The sequence below is a fragment of the Dipodomys ordii genome, unplaced genomic scaffold (assembly GCF_000151885.1).
Source record: "Dipodomys ordii isolate 6190 unplaced genomic scaffold, Dord_2.0 Scaffold132, whole genome shotgun sequence".
Classification (NCBI taxonomy): domain Eukaryota; kingdom Metazoa; phylum Chordata; class Mammalia; order Rodentia; family Heteromyidae; genus Dipodomys; species Dipodomys ordii.
The window spans coordinates 1159900-1185921 of record NW_012267348.1 but is presented as its reverse complement, the minus strand read 5'-3'; the positions used below and the strand labels follow the sequence as shown (position 1 = coordinate 1185921).

The following is a 26022-nucleotide window of genomic DNA, read 5'->3' as shown; positions in this document are numbered from 1 at the left end:
TACATATATTAGCATGTAAGTATTAATAATTCCCTAATTCCTCAGATAAAAAAGAATATTCTATGCTCTTCTAATCAGATCTTTTGTTCATTTGATGCAATATCAAAAAGATCCTCCCATAAGAGTATATTGAGATAGGGTTCATCTTTTACACATAGTACTCCATTTTATATACCATGATGGTTTATTCTATTAATCCAATCTTGGTATATATCTTGGTATGTACAGTCTTTTGCTGTTATAAATGTAGTAGAAAGTATTTAGGTTTTTGTATTTCTGCCAGGTATATTTGGGATCTATTTTTGAACTGAGATTGCAATTCAAAAGTAAACATATGGAATTTGGTAGATGTTATAAAATTTTTCTCCAAGAGGCAATAAAACAGCTTGTATTACTATGATCATCATTACAGGCCTGTAATTTCCTACAGTCTTGCTAATAGATAATATATTAAAGATAGACATTTGTCAATCAAGTAAAAATAAATATATTTTTCAATGTAGCTTCATTTCTCCTACCATGGGTGTTTCAATATGCATTTCTCTTAACAGATAAAACATTATACATTAGGCATTATTTATATTTACTTTTTGTGTACTGACTCTATATCTGTGGGATTTGGGGCTTCTTGGTTCTCCATTTTTTTAAAACTTTTTTGAATCCATGACAAAACTTGGAAGGCTTTTTTCCAAATTGCTAATTGTTTTCTACTCTATGATAATTTGTTATGTAAAAATTCTTTATGTCTTCAAATTTATCAATTTTATATTATATTGCTACCATGTTTTGATTCATAGCTGAAGTTTTCCCCACATCTAGTTTATAGAGAAGTTAATACATTTTTCTCTGCTGTTATTGATATTAAAGCATTGCCTAAGATTATGTATCTCTAGGGACATAAAATAACAGCCACGTATTAGTAGATATACCAAATATATATATATATATATATATATATTTTTTTTTTTTTTTGGTCCGGTCGTGGGGCCTGAACTCTGGGCCTGGGCGCTGTTCCTCAGCTCTTCAGCTCAAGGCTAGCACTCTACCACTTGAGCCACAGCGCCACTTCTGGCTTTTTTCTTTTTGTTTATGTGGTGCTGAGGAATCGAACCCAGGGCCTCAGGCATGCAAGGCAAGCGCTCTACCACTGAGCCACCTTCCCAGCCCCTATACCAAATATTTTTAAAGTTCCTATACTGTGGAAAGTATTGAACTCAGAGTGCACACACATCATTGAAAAAAAAAAGAGTATTTCTTTCTTTCTTCCTTTTTTTTTACTTTTGGCAATACTGGAATTTGAACTCATGATCTCTGTTTACTATGAATATACTCTCCCCCTTGAGCCACATGTACAGCCCACACCATTCCTTCTTAAGACTTAAAATGCAGGAGATTCTATGTAAATGCAGGTCAGTAAAAAGGTAAAAATCAATACTCGTGGAGCAAAATAATGAAATCCCCAGTCAGACTACATGCGGGAAGGAATAAGGTTATGTGTCTTACATAATCTTCACTGGAGTCTTATCCAAGACATTATCCTTGAAATTTCAAGAATTGGTATATGAAAAAGTCCTTAAAGTACCAAAAACCTTTCATCTGCAGCTTTCAGAGACTAGCCCAAAGGATCTTTTACATGCCTGAGGTTCTGGGGAGACCAACTGTCAAACAACCAAAAGTCCACTATACTTCATCTTTTATGAATCAATGCTGGTGACTATACATGAACAAACGTCATTCCCAGAATATGTTTTCAATAATGAGATTATGAGTGATAATGATGATATCATTTATTTCTTGGTTACTTCTGTATCACCAACACCTAACAGCATGCCAGCAAATATTTACAAATAACTCACTGGCAAGCAAACACAAAAGTACCAAAATGCTATTATTGATGCACTTTCCATATCTAGGTCCTCTATATCTCTCACACACATTAACATACATACATACAAGCATGAAGAACAAATGAGTCTTCCAAATTATCTAAAATGAATGAACTTAGTGAAGGTATCATTGTACCAAATGTAATTTTTTTTTATATCAGATGGAAGTGAGATTGAAGAGTCTTTGAAGACTTCCTTGAAAACAGTTGGGATTTTCTGGCAACTCTAAGTAGCTCTGTGTCTCCTCTTAGTCACCCCTTTCCCTTTTTCCTGAACGACCCTCAGAAGAGCTGTCAAGAACGTTCATCTCTATGAATAGAACTCTCCCTTCTGATAGTCACCATTGCTGGTACTGGGCTAAGGAATCACATGGAGCAAATGAGGAGTTGGGCCCTCTAGCCATCCCACATATGGCTAGATCTTAAAGACACAGTTTCAAATTAACAACTGCCAAGTAACACTACATGTGCCAATCATTGTTCTGTTGTTGTCATAAGGATTTAAGAAACTACCTACATTTAAAAATATAAATAAATGCAATAAGATCAGCTTCAGAGACCTCATGATAGAAAAACATAGAACAAAACCAAACCTCTGGGGTTAAAATGTATCTCCTCTACACAACTTACTTCACCAAATTATATCTCCTAGCCAGGTGCTGGTGGCTCATTCCTATAATCCTAGCTACTCAGGAGGCTGAGATCTGAGGATCACAGTTCAAATCCAGCCTGGGAAGTCTGTGAAACTCTAATCTCCCATTTAAAAAACAAACAGAAAACTGGAATTGGTGCTGTGGCTCAAGTGGTACAGTGCTTGCCTTGATCTGAAGAGCTGAAGGACTGCACCCAGGCTGAGTTCAAGCCCCATGGCCAACAACAACAACAAAAAATATCATCTCCTTTAAAAAAATAAAACAAAGGAGAAAGTGAAGAATTCATCTGTATAGAATAAATATGCTTATTTTAAAGACAAAAGAAAGTTCATGTAAAAAAAGGAAGGATAAGCAATTCTTGCAGAAGCTCTGTTATTTAATTTCACTCTTCACATTTTGGTTTGTGTGCAAAAACATAAAGAAACCTAACTATATAAAGGTTCACCTTTCTGCAGAGTGATGCAAACAAGCACTACAAATGTGTCAGGAGACCATGATCACAATTTAAACATGTTATTTCCAAACAATACCCCATGAAAGAAAAAAATAGGTGGATGGAAGTACTTAATATATTTGGTTTTCTATAAAATTCATTTTAAAAAAGGAAAGAATGTAAGCTTGTAGGTCAGTCTAAGTTTTGCTAGATTTCCCTCCTCCTAAATTCTGTCATCTCTTTTTTAACCTGGGAACTCAGTTTCCCAGACATGACAGAAATATATACTTTTCCCCCTGGCAAACCATTTACCAGCAAGCAAAACTTACCAGTGAACATGTATTTTTTTTCTTAGACAATTGGTTAATTGGATATTGTCACTTCCAGTCACAGCTTATTATACAGAAGGCCTTTTGCAAACATACCTATAGCCAAACAAAAGTGCTAATGATTCATCTCTTTTCTTTCATGAAAATAAAAAGCTCTGATTTTATTTCTCTTTTCCCCAAAACAATTGGTCCAGATGACAAAGGGACTTACTGTAGAAATTGAAATGATTCAGTTATCTTAATTACATGCTTGGCCACATAGGTCGAATGACATTGCCAGCTTAGAAAGAGGCCAAATTCTTTTGTTCCAGTAGAAAAGTAAGTTGCTCAAAATATGTCGACAATGGCTAAAGCCTGGAAAGTTTTTGATTAAAAAAGGATTTTTGTTGGAACACTTATAATGATATTTGAGTTGCAGTAACAATATAAAATTGAAAGCAGAATTACATACAAAAAGAGTACTGTAAAATATCATTATTTTAGTACAATGGAAAATAAGGTGTTTGTGGTTTTACTCCATAAATTCTGTGTTGTCTGCTCATACAGATTCCTTCCTGGCCTTCCTCTGAATAGCCATTCTCATTCCCAAGCCCTTCTGTACCAGATTCATTTGTGGTAGGGAAACCCCCACCATCAACTTCACCGGGGCTCTACTTTCTTTCCCTGTTTTATTGGCTTTTCAGGACTAATTCATGTGCATACATCACACTAGTGTTCAGTTTCAAGGCAGACAATGATTTTTCCTAATCCATTTAGTGTGCTGACAGAACTGTGTTCACAATTTATAGAATTTCCTTTTAGACATCTACCTATTTCACAGTTCATTAGGATTCAAACTGAACACCTGTGTTTATAAAGTCACAAGCAATTTTATCCTAACAAGGTGTTAAATAAGGTGTTCTCTAAGAGTCTGAACAACAATAACAATAACAAGGGTAAAGGGCTCTTGACCTGAAGAGCAAAATGATGTTGGTAGCTACTTGGCACTATCTTTTAATAGTGCAGAAATGGCTATGGAAGAACCACAGAAAGCTTTTATTACAAACACTGGGAGACTTGCCAGCATCACATTTTAATTCCTTCATCACAGGTCTTTTATGTTTGAGCTTAGGAAAGCAGAAGTATGAAGGAGGCCTTGCTCAGTTCTCCAGGATAGTTACAATCTGCTGAGGAAGTTAAATGTGGCCCCTTCGCAAGTTCCTTCACTGGCTGGCTGGAGAGGAATTTTCAGCCATCAGAGGCTCACATAGGCCACAGATGCTTGGAGGCAAAGTGTGGTATTGCCACTGTCCATAGTCTAAAAGGGGAGGGAGGAAGGAAAATTAAATGCACATAGCAGAGGCGGTGACCCCCGTAACGACTGTGGTTCCCAACCTCTCTCTTCCTTTTCTTTCCTATATTTTCCTCACTGGTAATAAACCACTTTGCAGACCTCCCAATTGTGGCCACCATGATAGTTACTGCTTTGCAGGTTTATGTCTTTTTCTTGCAGTTAAAAGTGTTATCAATAAAAATTTCAAATGATGCCTTTCCCTGTCAAATAAAAACATTTTAAAATGTGAAGCCAATAAGGAGTTTAGAGTGGAAAAATACAAATGTCACAAAGACCTACTCTTGTATGCTTTTTTATTGTGTCCCTTAAATTTTTTTAAGTTAAAACAATTCCTTGCATGTTTTTGAAGCAAGAAAATAGATCCTAAATACAAATCCTACAAGTTGCTTTAATTGTATGCTACCAACTTGTTTAAAACAAAAAAACACCCTTTGATTACAAAAGTCAATAAACCAAAGTCTATCTCAAAAATGACATTTAAAGATTATCCTTTGAAGGGTGAGCCAGTGGTTAAAGATGTTTATCAACCAACCATGGCAGAAAGCAAGAAAGAAAAACTGAAATTATTAATAGGAAAAGATCCCTCCTTGAAGATCATACATTACATTCTGTATCAAATATGATTCCATCAATGTAAAAAAACAACAACAATAAACTTTTATTTCAAACCTGTGGGTCTAAAAGGATGCATAGCCCCTTACAAGCATATGCAGTTGTTTGTAAGGCTCTAAGTAATACAGTTCCTAGTGGCCATAGAGAATCCCCAACTCTTTGTCATGGTGACTTTTATGTATACAAGCTCTACACCAGAGATGCTGGTGGTATCAGAATGTCAGACTTGAAATTTTAAGAGAAAGCCTTAATAACAAAAATAGTTTGGTGTTGGCACAAAAACAGATCCTAAAAACAATGGAACAGAATAGAAGACCCAGAAATAAACCCACATGTTTATAGACAACTGATCTTTGACAAAAGAGCCCAAAACATAGATTGGAGAAAGGATAGCATGTTCAGTAAATGGTGCTGGGTAAACAGGATCTCCACATGCAAAAATGAAATTGAATCCCTATCCCTCACCCTGTACCAATATCAATTTAGTGAATCAGAGACCTTAACATAAAATCTGAAACTTTGAATATATTGCAAGAAAGAGTAGGGAAAACACTAGACTTCATTGGCATAGGCTGGAACTTCCTGAATAGAATTCCAGGGTCTCAGCAAAGAGAAAAGAGAATTGACAAATGGAATTGAATCAGCCAGAAAGCTTCCATACAGCAAAGAACATTGTCACTAACCTGCACAGACAGTTGATAAACTATATCTAACAATAGTCTAATAATTAGTCTAATAACAGTCTAATAGCTTAAAAATCTACAATCCCAGCAGGCCCTGGTGGCTCACACCTGTAATCTAAGCTACTCAGGAGGCTAAAATCTGAGGATTGAAGCTAGGCTGGGCATGAAAGTCGGTGAGACTGTTATTTATAATTAACCTCAAAAAGCTGGAAATGGAGCTGTGGCTCAAGTGGTAGAGCATCAGCCTTGAGCAAAACAAAACTCAAGGTCAGTGTGTTCAATCCTTAGAACCAGGACAAAAAATAAAACTTTAACCTGAAAGAAGCAGTAGCCCAATCAATAAATAAGCAAAAGAGAAAATAGATAGTTCTCAGAGGAAATTAAAATAGATACATGAAGAACTGCTCAACACCCCTGCCACTAAGTAAAAACAAATCAAAACATCACTGAGATTATATCTCAGAATATGAACAACAAAAAATTCTGGAAACAATTCCCAGAAGAAGGGATGCTAATACACTGTTAGTAGAAATGCAAATTAGGGCAAACACTATGGAAAGTAGAGAAAGTAGGGAAGTTCCTCAAAAAACTAAATATAACTACACACAATCTAATGATACCACTTGTGTGCATTTATCCAAATTACTGCATGACAGGATACAATAAAAGCCCCTGCATACCCATGTTAGTTGCAGCATAGTTCATAATATCTAAGCTATGGAAAGAGACCATAGGTCCTACAATGAACAAATGGACATAACACATGTGTGTGTGCACATACATAGTGGAATTTATTATTTTAGCCATGAGGAAGAATGAAAATATGTCATTTGTAGGAAAATCTGGAGAAAAAAATAAACTGACTGAAGTAAGCCAGATTCAGAAAAACAAGAGTGCATGTTTTCTCTCATCTGTGGATCTTAGACCACAAATACAATATCCCATGTAGACATACACAAGGGCATTTGCTTATATACACAACCAAGCTGACTAAAGGATAGTATCTGCAGGAATGATAATGCATGTTATAAACCCTTTGGACACTAAACAATGAACAAAGTGGATACAAAGTGAATATCAAGAAGCTGAAACACTTTCCGAATGAGGGATAACAGAAGAGAGGCAGATGAACAGAAAAGAGAACAGTGGATACAAACAGCTATAATATGCAATTGTACATATATAAAAAAGGAAGTGGGAAAGTTGCACTATCTGTTGGAGAAAAAAAATAAATGATTGAAGGGATGATTGACTAGGATAACTGGATATATATAGGATATGTTAAAGAATATGTAAAAGGATTTGTAAATTCAAAAAGTTATAAAGTAAAAGAGGAATTTGGACAAAGAGGCCATCTCAGTGCAAATAGATTGAGGAATACACAAAATGTGTTCTTGTCTCAATGTAGCAACATTTTCGTTGCCAAAAGCATGGTTTGAAATTGACAGCCTAAGTTTGCTTCCTGGATATCAAACTGAGTCATTTGTGACTCAGAGACCAAAAAAGGCTGGGAGGGTCTCCAAACAACACCTCCTCCTCTACCAGTACCTCACACAGGCTTCTTGAAATCACCATCATTTCTGTAAAAATTCATTTTTCACAATCAAAATGTGGATCATGTTAAATCAAAAGAGTATGTGAGTTTCCATCACTCAGAAACAACTCTAATAAATTATTACTCATTCTCTTAGATTTCTATACATAGTATGTGCATGTATGTATATATATATATATACATAAGTATATATAATCAGAAATATATTTAAAGAAATAAAAACTAAATATTAGACAATGAATTATACTTGATGTATTAGGATTACAACCTGTCTCAGAAATAATCTCCCTGTTTGAGGACCAGCCTTCATAACTTTAGCTATGATGAATATGATAGCCATAATATTTCTATTTATGCCTCAGAGTTATTTATTCATCCCCTCATTAAACACTATAGGGTTGTGCCTATTAAATATGCTTAAAACCCCACAAACTCATGTGTTAAATAAAATGCAATTATAAAAGTTGAAACAAACTTCATCTTTAAGATTGAATGACATAATGAATATCTACTTCCTGTCAGAAAAGTAGTTGTTAATCCAGGAGAAATCTCATGGAAAAACCCTAGATTCCTGGCTAAACGAGTACAATACCTAGAAACCTAGCACTGTCATTCATCATCTTCTCGGAGTCTCCATTTCCTTACTTATAAGCAATAAGAGCAGCATTATCAATTTCATGTATGATAAGTAACTTTAAGTACCACAAGGAAAACAGTTAACCAAAGGTTTCATTGTTCTGTGCTTTTTGTTTCTTTGTTTTTGTACCAGTCCTGAGGCTTGAACTCAGGGCCTGGACTCTGTCCCTGAACTTCTATGGTCAAGGCTAGTGCTCTTTCACTTAAACCACAGTTCAACTTCCAGTTTTTGGAATTAATTGGACATGAGCGTTTCACAGACTTTCCTGTACAGGCTAGTTCAAATTGTGATCCTCAGATCTCAGGACTCCTGAGCATCTACAATTACAGGCATGAGCCTGTAATAATTGCTATCATAATTGTTATTTCTATTATCTATTGTAGCTGCTAGTCAAAACATTTGGATAATAAAATTTAAAAGGTCAAGACCATCAGCTCCTAAAGTTATTGTTCACTTTTCTTTTCCAAACCACGTACATCATCGATACTCAATACAATATCCTCAAATGACATTTCTCTGATCCAGATAATCTGAGGGAGGTCTATAAAAAAAACAGCCAACTGAAGCATTTTGAAGGATATTCAAAAGCTGCTGAGATAATGAAGCTAATAGAGAGCCTGTCACTCCAGAGAAACCATTCCATTTCTGGAGAAGGGGAAGCAACTGGATTGAAGGTACATAGAGAGAATCAGCTTTAATGAAAAATACTAGCCTTCCATCACAAGATAGCCATTCTGAACAGTTTGTAAACCTTCATCTTCAAATAAGCTAAACAATTGTTTCTTTCTATTTCCTTCATTCCTTTACTTGCCAGCTTTTAAGCAACAAAAAGTAGATGAAATCCAACTAAGAGTTTGTAGAATTATTAGCAACCAGTGGCAATGAAGTAACTTGGAGCCAGGTGCCAGTGGCTCACGCCTGAAATACTAGCTATTCAGGAGGCTGAGATCTGAGGATCACTGTTCAAAGCCAGACCAGGCAGGAAAGTCTGTGAGACTCGTATCTCCAATAAACCACTAGAAAACCATAAGTGGTGCTGTGGCTCAAGCAGTAGAGCACTCACCTGGAGCTGAAGAACTGAGGGATAGCACCCAAGCCCAGAGTTCAAGCCCCACAACCAACAACAACAACAAAAAAAGTAACTCAGTGCTTGCATCATTACAGATCAGTTCTCTAAAATGTGTCCACACATATACCCACAAGGTTCTACTTGATGAGGGTAGGCACATAGCAGGCATTTAAAAATTATGAAAAAAATGTATTAAGTTCAAAAGGCAAAAAGCCATGAAGTACTTGGAAGTGCTTTAAAGAATCTGTAAGCCACATGAAATTATATATACTATAACATGAAAATTTACTTGGGGAGAGGACCTGTTTATCCTATAAGAATCTCCTCTGCACTGGTTGCATTAAAAAGATGTTATGAATCTGTGATATGAAGCTTCACTACTTTAACCCTAATATGTTGTCAGTTGTTATTCCTTTTTTCTAAATTTAATTTTATTGTCAAGGTTATGTACAGAGTGATTACTGTTACATATGTAAGGTAATGAATGAGTACATTTCTTGTCAAACATTGTTACCTTCCTCATTTTTCTGTTTTTCTCTCACTTACCCTTTTTGCTTCCCCCCCTCCCCGCAGCACCAAGTTGTAAAGTTCATTTCCAACATATTGTGTTGTAAGTATTCCTGTTGCATTTGGTTCACACTATGTCCTTTGTCTCTCCATTTTGTTGTTCCCCTTTCCCTCCCCAAATCAAACATATATACAAGACAAAGGGTACCAAATCAAGTACAGTGACAACAAGGGATAAAACAATGGCAAAAAAAAGAAAAATGAAAAAAGAAATAACTTCACAAAGAAAAACCTCTTGTTTCCATATCTTGAAGTTCATTCAATTAGCAACATCTAACATTGTCATATTAGATATTGTCATAGCTATTGAGCTATTGTGATCCTCTGCTAGGACTATCTTAGACATATACTAATTATTACAAATGAGGGGAACCAAGCAACCTATGTTTCTTTGGGTCTGCTTACTTCACTTCATATGATTTTTTCCAAGTCTTTATATTTCCTTACAAATGTAATAATGACATTCTTTCTGATGGAAGCATAGAATTCCATTACATATAATATATATATATATATATATTATATGATATTTTCTTGACCCATTCATCTACTGAGGGGTATCTGGGTTGATTCTGTATATTAGACATGGTAAATGTACTGCAATAAACATGGTTTTGTGGCAGCTTTAGTGTGGCCTTGTTTGTAATCATATGATAAATGCCCAAAAGTGGGATTGCTAGGTCATAGGGCTATATGTATAATCTTTTGAGGAACCTCCATACTGCTTTCCAGAGTGTTACTCCTACCAGCAGTGCAATAGTGTTCCCTTTGGCCACAGCCCCTCCAGCATCTGTTGTTATTACCAGTTGATAATGGCCATTCTAACTAGGGTAAGCTGGAATCTCGATGTTGTTTGGATTTGCATTTCTTTTATGACCAGAGATGTTGAATATTTCTTCATGTGTCTATTGGCCATTCTTATTTCCTCTTCAGAGAAGTCTCCATAAGCCTTTAAGCCCATATGTTAATGGGGTGGTTGTTTCTGGATTTGTTTTGGGGAAATTTAATTTTTTGAGTTCTAAGTATATTTTAGATATGAGGACCTTGTCTGTTGTATGGCTAGTGAACATCTTCTACTCTCTGGGCTTTCTATTTATCTTCCTAGCTATGTCCTTTGATGTGAATAAACTCTTAACTTTAATGCAATCCCATTTATCCAACCTCTTTGAGTTTGTTGTGATTTTTTTTAATGTTTTTTATTGTGAAAAGACTGTACAGAGGGATTACAGTTACATGAGCAAGGTAATGAGTACATTTCTTATCAAGCATTGTTGCCTCCTCCTTTGTTTTTCCCCTACCATCCCTTCCCTCCCACCTCCTTAATGCCACTCCCCTCACTCCGCCTAAATTATAAAGTTCATTTTTCAACAGAGCGTATTGAACATCTCATTGTTGTAATGGGTCAACCTATATCCCTATTTAAAAATTTTGTTTTTTCCCTTTCCTCTCCCCAAATTATATCAACATCAAATACAGTGAAAAGAGGGGTGATACTATGGGGGAGGGATATACAAAGCAACAAAAAAAATCACATAGTACCTTATAAATACATTAGAAACAATCGAAGAAAGAAAAAAACCACTTGTGTCCCTATCTTGGGGTTCATTTCGTTTAACTTCATCTTATCTGGTCATATGTACATAGCTTTTGACCTTTTCTACTTGTCCCAGACATATACTAGTTATTGCTGGGTCTTTATTAAGGAAGTTTCGACCTATGCCAAGGAGCCCTAGGGTTTTCTCTATTCCTTCCTGAATATTTTCAGGGTATCTGCTTTTACCTCAAGGCATTTGACCCATTTGATATTGATTCTGTTGCAGGGTGATATAAAAGGATCTAACTTTAGTTTCTACAGTGTTAAGCCAATTCTGTCTGATCCATTTGTTGAAGAGGCTGTGTTTCTTCCAAGCTGTTTTTTTTTGTTGTTGTTGTTATTTTGTTTTTTTTCTCCTTTATCAAAAATTAGGTTGCCATAGGTCTGCAGGTTCATTTCTGGGACTCGAGTTCTATTCCATTGATTCTTAGGCATGTTCTTTTACCAGTACCAAGATGTTTTTATAACTATGGGTTGTAATAGAGTTTGAAGTTTGGCACTGATAGTCCTCCAGCACTGTTCTTCCTGCCTAGGATTGCTTTTTCTATTCCAGGTCTTTTATTATCCCATACTATTTTTTGTATTGCTTCTTCTACTTCATTAAAGAATGATGTTGGGATACTGAGGGGCATTGCATTGAATTTGTAGATAGTTCTGACAGTATTGCCATTTTCACAATGTTAACCCTCCCAATTCACGAGCATGAGAGGTTTTTCCACTTGTTCAGATCTGCTTTCATTTCCTTTTTCAGGTTTTCAAAGTTTTCATCATAGACATACTTCATTTCTTTGGTTAACTCTTAGGTATTTTTTGAGGCTATTACAAAAGTAGTTCTTGATTTCAGCCTCACTCTTCTCATTGTTGGCATACAAAAAAGCTTCAAATTTTTGTGGATTAATTTTGTACTCTGTTACTTTGCCAAAGTTTTGAATCAGCTCTAATAACTTGGGAATGTAGTCTATGGGGTTCTTTAAATACAGGATCATGCCACCTGCAAAGAGGGAGAGTTTTACTTCATCTTTCTCTATTTGGATCAACTTTATGTTTGACTCTTGCCTTATTGCTCTGGCTAGGAATTCTAATACTATACTGAAGAGGAGTGAAGAGTGTGGACATCCTTGTCTTGTTCCTGATTTTTATAGGAAATGGCTTGAACTTTTTACCATTTAGTATAATGCTAGATGTAGGTTTGTCATACACAGCCTTTATTATATTGAGGAATGTTCCATGGATTCCTAATTTCTCCAGGGCTTTCATCATAAAGGGGTGGTATATCTTGTCAAATATATTGTCTCCATCTATTCAGATAATCATGTGGTTCTTGTCTTGCTCCTATTGATGTGATAAATTATATTCATTGACTTATGTATATTTAATCAGCTTTGCATCCCTGGAATGAATCCTGTTTGATCATGGTGTATAATTTTTTGATGAGTTATTGAAATTGATTGGGCCAGAATTTTGTTGAGAAGTTTTGCATCAATGTTCATCAAAGTTATGGGTCTATAGTTCTCTTTCTTTGATGAGTCTCTGTCTGGTTTTGGGGTGAGGGAATGCTTTTGGTAGGGAACGTTCGCTTTCAATTTCATTGAAGAGTTTAAGGAGCATTGGTGTGAATTCTCCTTTGAAGGCCTTATAGAATTCAGCTGTGAATCCATCTGGTCCTGAGCTTTTCATGGATGGAAGATCTCTTACTGTCATTTCTATTTCATTACTTGATGTAGACCTATTTAGCTGGTTTAAATCTTCTTGGTTAAGATTGGGTATATTAACAGTTGCTAGAAATTCTTCCATTTCTTCAAGATCTCAAATTTGTTAGCAAAAAGGTTTGCAAAGTATATCCTTATAATGCTCTGAATCTTGGTTTCTGTCATGATGTTTCCATTCTCCTCTCTGATTTTGTTTATTTGAGTGTGTTCTCTTCTTTTTTTGGTAAGTTTTGCTAAGGGTCTATCAATTTTGTTAATTTTTTTGAAGAATCAACTCTGTTGATTCCACAGTTATTTTGGACTCGAATTTAATTCTGATTTAATTTCAGTTATTTGTTTCTGTCTACTAGATTGGGGTTTGGTTTGTTGCTCTTTTCAAGGAGCTTAAGGTGCACCATTAAATTTTTGGTCTTATATTTCTGCAATTTGTTGATATATTCACTCAGCGTTATAAAATTTCCTCTGAGTACTGCCTTTGCTATGTCTCAGAAGGGCTGGTATTTTGCATACTTGTTTTTGTTAAATATCATAAACTTTTCAACTTCTATTCCTATCTCTTCAATGACCCACTGGTGATTCAACAATGTGTTGTTCAGTCTACATGAGTTCCAGGATTTTCTATGATGGCTTTTGGTGTTGAGCTCTAATTTTATTCCATTGTGGCCTAAGAGAATGCAGGAAATAATTTCGATATTTCTGAATTTGCACAGATTTGCTTTGTGCCTTAAAATGTAACCTATTTTGGAGAATGATCCAGCTGCTGCTGAGAACAACATATCTATATTCTGGTGTTGCTGAGTGGAATATTCTGTAGATGCTTGTTAAATCGAGTTGGTCTGCGCAGTTGTTTCGTTTTGAGATGTCTCTGTTGAGTTTTTTCTGGGTTGATCTAGCAAGAGGCAACAGTGGTGTATTAAAGTCACCAACAATCAATGTGTTCAGATCTATTTGTGATTTTAGTGTAAGTAGTGTTTGTTTCATGAATTTGGGTGCTCCAGCATTTGGTATAGAGGTATTTAGAATTGTTACATCCTTGGGTAGGAGAAATACCTTTATTAGTATGTAATGACCTTCTTTGTCTGTTGTCACTAATTTTAACTTGAAGTCTATTTTATCTGATATTAGGATTGCAACTCTAGCCTGTTTGGGGAGACTGTTGCTTGATAGACTGTATTCCAGCCTTTCATTATCAGAATATCTTTGTTTTTTGTGGGCAAGATGTATCTCAAAGACAGCAGAAAGATGTGTCTTGTTTTTTGATGTAATTAGTCTATGTCATTTAATTGGAGAGTTAACTTCATTTATACTGAGTTAGGATTGAGAGGTCTTTGGTAATTCTAGTCATGTTATCCACCTTCTTAGGGACCATGACTTGTCAATTCTTACTATAACTCTCTGGTTCTCTGTTTAGGAGCGATTTCTCTGCCAATATCAGGTTCTTGTTGGTCTTCTGTATATAGAGTATCTTTGAGTATTTTCTGTAATGCTGGTTTGGTAGAGATACTTTGTTAACATTTTCCCCTACTGTGGAAAGTTTTCATTTGTCCTTCAATTATGAAGGAGAGATTAGCTGAGTATACCACTCTTGGTTGTTAGTTGCTTGTCTTTAGGGTATGTCATGTCTCATTCCAGGCTCTCCTTGCTTTCATCGTCTCTGCTGAGGAGTCTTAGTTATTCTGTTTTCCTTTCTAGGTGATTGTTCCCTTTAAGGATCCTTTTCTTGGTCTCTAATGATGCTATGTGGATTATAATGTGGCAGTGATATGTCCTGTTTTGGTCGGGTCTCTTTGGGGTTCTAAAGGCTTCTTGTCTCTGAATGGGCCTACTCTTATGGATATTTTGGAAGGTCCCAGCTAGGATTCTGCTAAACATGTTTCCTATTCCATTAGCTTCTTTCTCTAGACCCTTCTCAATAATAATTTGCCTTAAATTAGGCTTTCCAATTGTGTCTTGTATCTCCTGTGGAGATCTCTTGTTTCCTGGATTTGTTTTGCAAAATTGTGTGTTCTTTCTCTATAAAGTCTAGACTATCTTCAATTCCAAAAGTTCTAAATTCTGCAGCTAATCTGCTGTCAAGATATTCTCCTTTGTTTATTTCCTTTCGTTCTAATTGATCAGTTTTGATGGCTTAAATTTCTTTGCTACAGCTTTGTTTCAGATCTTGAATGGACTCTTCCTTGATTTGGTTTCCAGTGTTCTCTTTCAAATCCGTTAGCTGAGTGGCTATACTTCCATTGGACTCTCTTTACTTATGTTGGAATACCTTCAACTTGTGGATTCCATGAATTCCTCTATTAATCTTTGGTTAGCCTCATCACACTCACACATAGCCATGTACAGGCTTCAGTGTTTTCATTCATCTTGTTTGCCAGTAGTGTTTGTAGAGCATGTTCAGAAGTATCCTTTAGGTTTTTAATTGACTGATATGTTGCCTGTTTATTTTGAGTGGGAATTGATTTTTCCATTTTTCTTGTGTTTCTATAAGCTTGTTGCTTTCCCTTGATTTTTCAGTCTATGACCTGTGTCTATCTCTGGCCAGCAGGATGTAGATTTCTGTTCCTAATCATCCAGTTCATCCTGGAGGGGAGTGAAAAGCTGTGTGTATTCTGTCTCTGGCACCTTTGTCTTGACTCTACCTGTTCATTGCTGCTGCTGCTACCACAGCATTGGTGTATGCTCAAAGTTGCCTTCTAAAGCAGGTGGTCTGATTTTTTTCCTCTCTGGCCCAAATCTCTGTACTATTATGGCTCACTTAGTGTGGCTCTCTAGCCTTGGACTCTTTGCTGGAATGTGAATATTGATTTCTTGGAAACAGTTCAGTTAGATTGTAGCTTCACCTCCCACATCCTCCTTACCTTCTCCTCAGTTGTTTTTCTCTATTGTGTATTAAATTCTCAAATATTTATTCCTAGACAAATAGGACCCTTCCTTACTTATCTTGAAAAGAAATTATTATACAAGTGAGCTGCACTGTGTATCTATTTTAGATGACACATTTTCTAAACCATATGCATGTAAGAGTTGTCATGACAGGAATTTTGGAAATTATGATGAGTCAGAAAAAAGTGTACTTGCCAGAGAAAAAAACAAATATCTTAATTTTGAGATAGAAAATAAAACAAATGGCTACTCTAACAACATGTTTCTATCTCTGAATTTTTCTAATACATTGTAAAAATTGACTCAATTGAACTCTTAAATCCTGGAAAAGGGACTCTCAAAACTAAAACACAGAATGATTAAGACAGTAAGTAATTATATGCAACTTGACAAAACATCTCTGATAAACAACAATAATAGCAATAATAACAGTATCATTAGAAGCACAATTTGTATTTAGAACCCTTTTCCATATGCAAGGCACTTTATACCCGGAGGTGCCATGATGACACAATGACTGATATCTTATATATGGAGACCATAAAGTTCACAGAAGCTCAGGTCTGATCCATATTATAAATGCAGAACTGAGATATAGGGGCCCAACCACATGCCCCCATTTCTGAATGCTGTGTTCATGGATTAACATTTGTCCCTCTTCATATATGACTATGCTAAAATCTAAAAATCAACTTGCAAAAGAAATCCAATTCATTGTTTTACCTACTGCTATGGAATTCATGAGTTGCTGAATGGGTAAGTTTTGGTATGTGAGAAACATCAAGGGAAGAAACAAAATAAGGAGCTTGGCTTTGGGGTCCTTTGAAGCTATTTTAGAAAGTAAAATGTTAAAAGCTATGTGGTATATCTCTGTATATGTGTAATTATTATTATATTGATTTATTGCACACATGTCAAAAAAGCATCTGGGCACTTTTACAAGTTAAAATAAACCATGAAGCCAAGCCACATAACCACAAACCAAGACAACTTACCCCCAACCCTCATCTCACCCTTCAGCCCACCATCTCCCAAGCACTTAGTAGGCGAACCTTCCTCATAGAGATAACTATTCAGCCAGCTCATCTGTTGTTTATATACCATATCTAAAAGAGTAGCCAATGACATCTGTCATGTACATCATATACTAGAAGAGTAGCCAAAGCCAGTTGACAACAAAGATATTCCAAAGTAACCAATAAGGCTCTTCCTATTTTAGAGAAACCTTTTCTATTATGCAAAGGCTTTCAGAATGAATCAAGTATCAAACTGCAAGAAGCTGTCACATATACCCTGCTCTGAGGATGAGCATTGCTCCTCCATGTGTCCTTCAACTCAAGACCATTCCCTGAAGTACATAATGAAACAAAATATATCTTATCCACTAAGTACCTACCCTCTAAGCAACCTCACTTATTATGAGGTAGTATGACTATTATTTCCTTCAGCTATTCCAAGGAGAAGAGAAATTCTAAAATATTCTACCCTGCTTCCCAAAATCCATTTTCTATTCCACGGAGAAGAGAAATCCTAAAATATTCTACCCTGCTTCCAGAAATCCATTTTCTGTGATCCTATAATTAGAGCTAATTTCAACCAAAATTGTTTTCTCTGAGAGATGGACATCATTAGGTAACTTTCTCTTATGTTTCTGTATACAAAACCTTAATAGAAGAAAAAAAGGCACTGAAATTTCCTCAGATGTTTCCAGCTGATAAAGTCATTAATCTTATACTCCCAACTTCAAAGTAGAAGACTCAGAAATGTCATTTCACTTTCTTTGCATGAGGAGAATATTCTTTTTCACTTCAAAGCACCATCTCTTCATTAGGTCATTTTAACTCTTGAATGTGGGACAGATGCTATCCATATGAAGTCACCACCATCTTTTCCATGTAATACTTACCGGTCCAACTTGGACTTCATTAATTTGAAAGAAGTAAAGTAAGGGAGGGAATGAGAAAACGGAAACATCTGGGTAAGATCTTCAGAATAAAAAAAGGACAAAGAGAAAGAAAAGCTAGGTGCTGATGGCTCAGGTGCTAGGTGCTAGCTATACAGAAGGCTGAGATCTGAGGATTATAGTTCAAAGCCAACCCAGGCAGAAAAGTCCGTGAGACTCTTATCTCCTAAACCACCAGAAAAAAACAGGAGTGGAACTGTGGCTCAAAGTAGTAGACCATTAGCTTTGAGCACAAAACCTCAGGGATAGCACCCAAGGCCTAAGTTCAAGCTCATGACCAATAAAAAAATAAAATATTTTTTTCTTAAAAAAAGGGACTAAGAAGAGAAGCTCCTCAGAGCTGACCTTTATTATTCTTGAATTCTGGAGCTGACTGCCTATTTTGGTAGGCAGGCTGCCTTACTTGAAAGAATTCCTCCATCCAACCCAGCCCCTGATTTTATCAGCAATTCTGATATTACATATATGATTCTGGGATATGGTATATGATAACTTAAGATATAATATAGGTATACTCATCTGCTTCATGAAACAAACCAAAAGAAAGAAAGAAAGAAAGAAAGAAAAACCTCCATGCTCTTGAACAGGGGTCAGAAAACTACCTGCCACCATTTAGGGTAGGAAGCCAGAGAAAAAACTGGTTTTCATAATGCCCATTCAACTCTTTCCACAAAATCACAGTGAGCAAGTCCATAGACTTAAGTCCTGAACCTATCCGATTTGAAAACTGTTTCCTTTCTCCTGTGTATGAAGTGCTAAACATAGTCCTGCTCAACAGCCCCATTAACGTCCACAGCAAATCTAAACCTTCATACAAACCCTAAAATATAGACACACAAAGTAATTCCCCAGAGAGAGCATGCATATCAATTAGACTGACTTCTCTCGACAAGGCAATCTACAAACATACTACCTTAGCATACAATGGACAATTCATCACATTCTTTGCCAGATTGCCCACTAATTTATGTTCTGCATTTCTTAGCAAGGCCAAAGGGATAACCCAAAGGTAAGCAGACAGTTTTTGTTCTTCTATGAAATTAGGGAAACCAGCATCCTCTGGTAATACTAACAATGGGTAAAATAATTTTGAAAATTAAGGTACTCTTTCCAAAGAAACCCATGGAGAATGAATGCCAGGAGGCAGACCAGCCTACACAGAGAGCAAATTAATTATTTTAGGATTTTGATTAAAAAATGAAATCATTTCAGATCGAACTCATCATCTTTAATTCTTTTATCTGAAAAAACTTGAAAAATTAAAATTAAAATTGTAAGGGTGAAGAAAATTCTCCTGGTGACACAACCTAATATGAGCTGACATGACATATAAAGCCTTTATTTACCCTACTTCAGGTCAAGAATATTTTTCTACGGAAAGATTCATATGGTCACTGATAGGGTGTTTCTGTCATATCACTGGAAGTTACAAACTATGATTACATGAGATGGTGCTCAACTTTCTGGGGGAAAAATCAGAATTTCAAATACAACTGGCCCCAAGGGTTTGGATAAGCTATCTGCTACAGACAGCAATTAAGAAAGGACATTTTCTAGAACTTCAGCATCTCTTATCTGCTGAATCCTCTAGCAATGCCTTACCTCAGTCTGAAGAATGGCAGCCCTCTGTTCTTTGGCAGTAAGCGACTCTTTAAGCACTTCAATGTGTTGTTTGCAATCTGAGTTTTGATTGCTAAGGGTTTCAAGCTTTGTTTGTAAGGCAAGAAGTTCTGACTCTTTCTTTGAAAGTTCCTGCTTCAGCTGATCAATCTGCAAAACAATAAAATTGTACAAAATTAGAAAACATGGCTACTATACTTTGTATTTGATAAGAGCTAATTTTGTTTAGTTTTCAGTGGCTACTGATTATTAATCCAACAGGACAAGCCATGAAATGTACAAAAATAAACAAATTGCCCAGGAAATCACAGTCTACAGGGTCTAGAGGAAGCCATATAGGAACAGTAAAGTCAATGATTGTTTTTTGCCTCATTTTTTGCTTTTAGCTTTCTGGCTAAACCTATTCATCCAGGAAAACTTTAACTATTACCACTTTAGTTCTCAGGAATGTCAAAAAATGACAATGTAATTAGTTAATCCAAGATATAACTTCACATGCTTCAAATATTACATGTCTAAAGAGAATCATCAAAAAGCAGGATGTTGGCTACTCATACCTATAATCCTAGCTACTCAGGAAGCTAAGTAGGTAGAGCTGAGGATCAAGGTTGAGGACAGCCCAGGCAGGAAAATCCATGTTAAACACAGGTAGAGCACTACTCTTGAGTAAAAGCCATGGGACAGTGCCCAAGCTCTGAGTTCAAGCCCAAGAACCAGCACCAAGAAAAAGAAAGAAAGACAGAAAGAAAGGGAAGGAAGGAAGGAAGGAAAGAAGGAAGGAAGGAAGGAAGGAAGGAAGGAAGGAAGGAAGGAAGGAAGGAAGAAAGGGAGGGAGGGAGGAAACATAGGTCCCATGGTTTCCCTTATTGCAATAACTAGTATATGTCTAGGACAAGAGAAAAGGTCAAAAGCTATATGAGATGTTGAGCAAAATGAACCCTAAGACAGGGACACAAGTGGTTTTTTTCTGTCTTGCTATTGTTTTTAATGTACCTATAATTACTATGCCAATCTTATATGAGTTATGGTAGAAGGTCTTCAGAAACCATTCCCACCAATTCCTCATCACCCCTCACAACTAGAGAGGGAATCTGTTTATCCTCTGGTGAAGGAACGCTGGAATGTGTCTTGCTTTCAGCAACTAAACGTAACAAAATGCTAGTATGCCTGTTCTGGCCTAACCTGCAAGAGAACTACATAGAACTGTAGTGGCATCTCTGTCAAGTTCGGGATTTAAAGGAAAAAATTTCAATTTTCCAACATTTAATTTGATATTTGATTTAGCTTTCCTTTTTGCATATAAAATAGTTTGTTTCTTCATTAATATAGTAGATATTCATAAATATATTTTAAATTTCAGAAATTTCTCCTTTATTACAAGTGTACCAAAGTTTTTTAAATCATTAGAGAATGTGCTGTCACTTTCCATTACTTTTTCACTTAAGGCCATCACTTGGACTTCTACTTCTGGATTTGGAGTAATTAATTAGAGATAAGAGTTCACAGACTTTCATATCAAGGCTGACTTCAAACCTTGATCCTTAGATGTCAGGCTCCTGAGAAATCAGGATTACAAGTGTGAGCCACCATTGCCTATTTAGTGGATATATAGCAGCAAACTTTTTGTAACTCATGATTTATCATATTCATCTTTTTTGGGTGGAGGGAAGGGGTAGTACCTGGTATTGAACTCAGAACTTCATGCTTACTAGTCAGGCACTCTACCCCTTGAGACACATACACATAGCTGTTTTTGTTTTGGTTATTTTGGGAACATATTCACATTTGCTTGGGCCATCTTGGACCATGATCCTCTTATTTATGTTTCCTACACAGCTCTGATGACAGGCATACCTTGAACATTTTTTACCGTTACTGTTATTGTAATGAGGAATATTTACTTATGTTACTATGAAAGATTTCTTTCAGTTATTATTTAAAATTTTTCCATACTGTTTCCCTTCTTTGGGATTATTTATTATTATTATTATCATTCATTTTCCAAACCTTTTAAGTTGCATGCTTATTTAATTTTCAGAATCTAACATAAGAAATTTCATTTCTTATGTTAGATTTAAAAGAATAAAATTCCCTGTCAGTACCTTGATCCTACTAACTCAATTTGTAACATTGACATTGTTTTGAACTATTTTCTATTTTTTTTTATTTTATTTTATTTTTTTGGTCGGTCATGGGGCTTGAACTCTAGGCTTGGGCGCTGTCCCTGCGCTCTTCAGCTCAAGGCGAACACTCTACCACTTGAGACACAGTGCTACTTCCAGTTTTCTAGTGGTTTATTGGAGATAAGAGTCTCATGAATTTTCCTGGCTGGGCTGGCTTTGAACTACAGATCTCAGCCTTCTGAGTAGCTAGGATTAAGTCATGAGCCACCAGCACCCGGCTCTGGCCTATTTTCTAATTACTATTATTTCCTCTTTGATACATGAGTCATTTATAAATATATTTATGTCCAAATATATCAATAATTTCTTTATTGCCAGTGTTTTCTTTCTTTTTTGTTGGGGGGGGGATGCCATTCCTGGTGCTTGAACTTGGTCCTAGGTGATTTCACTAAGCTTTTGTATTCATGGCTACCATTAAAGCCACAGCTCCATTTCCACATTTTGGTTAATTGGAAATACATGTCTCAAAGACTTTCTTTCCCAGACTAGTTTCAAACTGCAAACCTCAGAACTCAGATTCCTAAGTAGAATTCAGATTCCTAAGTAGCTAGGATCAATGGTGTGAACCACTGGTACCCCAAGAGTGTTAAACTTCTTGCTTATTAAGACTAGCCATTTGAAGCTTGGTAGATCTTATTTTATGACAAAATATGATCAGTTATCATGAATTAATTTTAGTATGGTGGGCTGAAAATAATATGCACCCAGAAACTGTTGGGATCAATACCCTACAATGTGCACAGTATTAGACAATATTTAAATTATGTAGGTTAGTATTTCCATATTTCAAAATCTGTATCATCTGTTGATGACTTAGAGACACATTAAAATCATCTACTATCTGGCTTAAATAATAAACTTCTCCTTAAAGTTCTGCCAATTATTTTAGCTCTAGAAATGGTGTCTTAATTCTTAAAGCCCAACAGCTTTCTTATATCTAGAATTAAACTAATGTATTTTCTCATTTTCAATGTATCTTTACCCCTGTTTTAGATATCTCATGGAATTACACATATTTGTATTGTATCTGACAAAATTAAGCAGGGCACTCACTACAGATATATGTAATTTTGTCGGGACCTGGTGGCACTAAGGTACTGCAGGCTTTGAACATCCTAGGAAGGTACTCTACCATTTGACTCATGACCTGATACATGTAACATTAACTAAATCATCTTATAATGTGCTTCAACCATATGCTATCCCATATATAAATATATATATTAATTTGAATAGCTTTTTGCACATACTTTTGTCAAACACTTAAAAGTTGTATTTTCATTTATATTTTTCCTTTGTTTCTTTCTAATGTGGGGCTGTTATTCTAGATATTATAACATTTACCTTTTTTAACTTGTTGAGGTCTAAAGTCAAGTCCTTATGTTTATCTTGAGAATAATATAAGGCTCTCGAGGCACTGTAGATCCAGGTACCAGCTTCATTTTTTTTTTTGTCAGTTGTGGGGTCTGAACTCTGGGCCTTGGTGCTATCCCTCAGCTCTTCAGCTCAAGGCTAGCACTCTACCATTGAGATACAGCACCACTTTTGGCTTTTTCCGTTTATGTGGTGCTGAGGAATCAAACCCAGGGCTTCATGCATGCAAGGCAAGTACTCCACCTCTGAGCCACCTTCCCAGCTCCCTAGTTACCAGTTACTTGACATAAATACTATTGCCACATATGTCAATTCACTCCTGTTTTTGTTATGCATTTATTACATGTTTTGTACCAGTCCTGGCACTTGAATTGAGAGCCTGGACATTGTCTTTGAGCTTTTGTGCTTAAAGCTAGTACTCTACTGCTTGAGCCACAGCTCCACTGCTGGCTTTTTTGGTAGTTAATTGTAGATAAGAATCTTGCTCAGGCTGGCTTCAAACTACCATCATCAGATATCAGCCTCCAGAACAGCTAAGGTTACAAGTATAAGCCACCAGCATGCAGTTTTCATTATTACTTCTTTACAGTCTGTAGTTCTTTAGATTTACCTACATATTCATCAGTAACATTGTTTATTTCTTTGCTTGTTACTTTGCTTACATCTCAGATATTCCATTAAGACTCTACTTTTCAGTAAATGCAGAAACTATACTCTGTCAAGGGGTTAATATTTAAAATAGGTTAAGAATTCAACACCAACAATTTATTCAGCTTTTAAAATGTCCTAAACCTAAAGGTATTTCTCAGAAAAAAAAGACAGTAGTGTTGTTGTTGTTGTTCTCAACAACACTAATCAAAATACAAAAAGGGGAATCAAGTACTATGATGGATCAACTGGCTGCAATGACAATATGTACTATCAAAATGAAAAATGACAACAACTGCTAGCAAGGATATGAAAAAAAGGAATCACACTGAGTATAGGAATTTAAATTGGCATAGCCATAGAAAATAATATAAAAAGTGTTTTTAAAAAATTAAGTGGAAAAAAATTTTAATATGGCCCAGAAAGCCCACTATTGGGATTTTTCCACACTAAATGAAATCAGTGTGTCAGCTACACTCATGTATTTAAGGTAACTCACCATTTAGTATTTAGAGGAATTTTTAACCTGTTATCCAAAGTTACCGTACCAATTTTTATTCCCACCATCAATGTATAAGAACTCTAGTTTCAAGCCGGGGTCTGCTGGCTCACGCCTAAAAGCCTACCTACTCAGGAGTCTGAGATCTGAAGATTGTAGTTCAAAGCCAGCCCAGGCAGGAAAGTCCATGAGACTCTTATCTCCAATGAGCCACTAGAAAACTGGAAGTGGTGCTGTAGCTCAAGTGGTAGAATGCTAGACTTGAGCTGAATGGCTGAGGGACAGAGTCCAGGTCCAGAGTTCAAGCCCCATGACTGACCCCCCCCCCAAAAAAAAGAACTCTAGTTTCTTCACACTCACCAACACTTGCCAGTTTTCACTACAATCATTGTAAGCATCAAGTGATAAAACTCTGTGGTTTTGATTTGTGTGTTTCCAGTGGCTACCAGTAGTAAACATCTTTTCATGTACTTCATCATTCACGTATCATTTTTGAACCAATGTTCCAATAATCCTTAAAGTTAAAGAAAACATTTTCTTTGCTCCTGAGATTCATATAGCTTTTCAAAATCTCTTTGATAAAAATACATATATTTATTTTATATTTATCCTACTTGTGGTATATAAGACTTCCTGAATTCACAGATTTCAACATATCATTAATTTTGGAAAAATCTCAGCCTTCATCTCCTCAAAGATAGTTTATGAATAGTGACTTTGCCCTTCACTTCATCCCTCTTCTACTATGAAACTATGATTATATTCAGGTAAGATCTTATTCTACCTTCCATATTTTTATTTTTTCTATTCTGATTGTTAACCTGTTAAATTTCTTGTCTGCTATGGCTCCTCTATTGTTAAAACTAGGCTCTTAAATTCACTTTGGTTCTGAATCTCTAGCTATTCGATTTGGTTATCTTTACATTTACTTGGTATCTTAACATTGCTTGGTATTTTATATAGTGTCTTGATCTTTATTCATATTTTTAATCCTGTCTCTAATTACTAAAGCATAGTTATTTCATGGTCTTTTTTTACTGTTCTAACTTCTGAAGTAGTTTTTAATGCTTCTACTGCTGTATAACGTGCACAGTAGTTTGCTTTTCACATATTTTGTGTTTACTGTGTCTTCATATTTTTTGAAATTTTTTCTCAAGAAATCTTGAAGCCTACATTGAATATATAGTATTTTAGAACACTGTGTTCCTAGGGGCACAAATAATCATGAACTCCTCCAAGTTACATTCCTTACTTGAAATTTCTGAATCATGACACAAGCACATCAATGTGAGAGCCAGCTCAAAACCAGTGTAGTCACTTTCACTTGACTCAAGCTTTTAAAATACATGATTCCCCTCACCCCAGAATCCCTTAGTCTAAGCGTGAAAAGAGCAATTTAAATAAGTTATTATTCATTTACTCTTGGAGAAAGAGGGTATCTATCAGGGTGTGGTGATACTGTTCATCTTCTGTATCTTTTCTATAATGTCCTCATGAGTATGAAACCAAAGCTCAAGTCTATACATCTAACAAACACAAGCTTGAATAAATAACTTGTGCTCTACTTAAAACAAAAGCTTCCTCCCATGGCTTAAGATGCTAACTTGACCGCTCATACGCATACGTGTTTTCAAAAATATAGCTCATGTAGGACTTTTCATTGTTTTCAGTAAGAAAAACTGACATAAACAATAAACAAGATACTGATATAACAGCTGAGAAGGAACAGAATGGCATGTTTAATAAAGAATGAAACTTCCATCTTCAGAGGTACAGGTTCCACAATTTATGAGAAA

At 35.9% G+C, this 26022-nt stretch overlaps 1 protein-coding gene across 1 annotated transcript in view; it reads right to left on the bottom strand.

Moving 5' to 3' along the window:
• The window catches only part of Erc2 (ELKS/RAB6-interacting/CAST family member 2), a 784984-nt gene that overhangs the window by 439152 nt on the left and 319810 nt on the right, over positions 1-26022 (bottom strand). The window contains exon 5 of the mRNA XM_013030719.1: positions 19505-19672. Within this exon, the coding sequence (XP_012886173.1) occupies positions 19505-19672 (168 nt within the window). The remainder of the gene's footprint in view (positions 1-19504; positions 19673-26022) is intronic.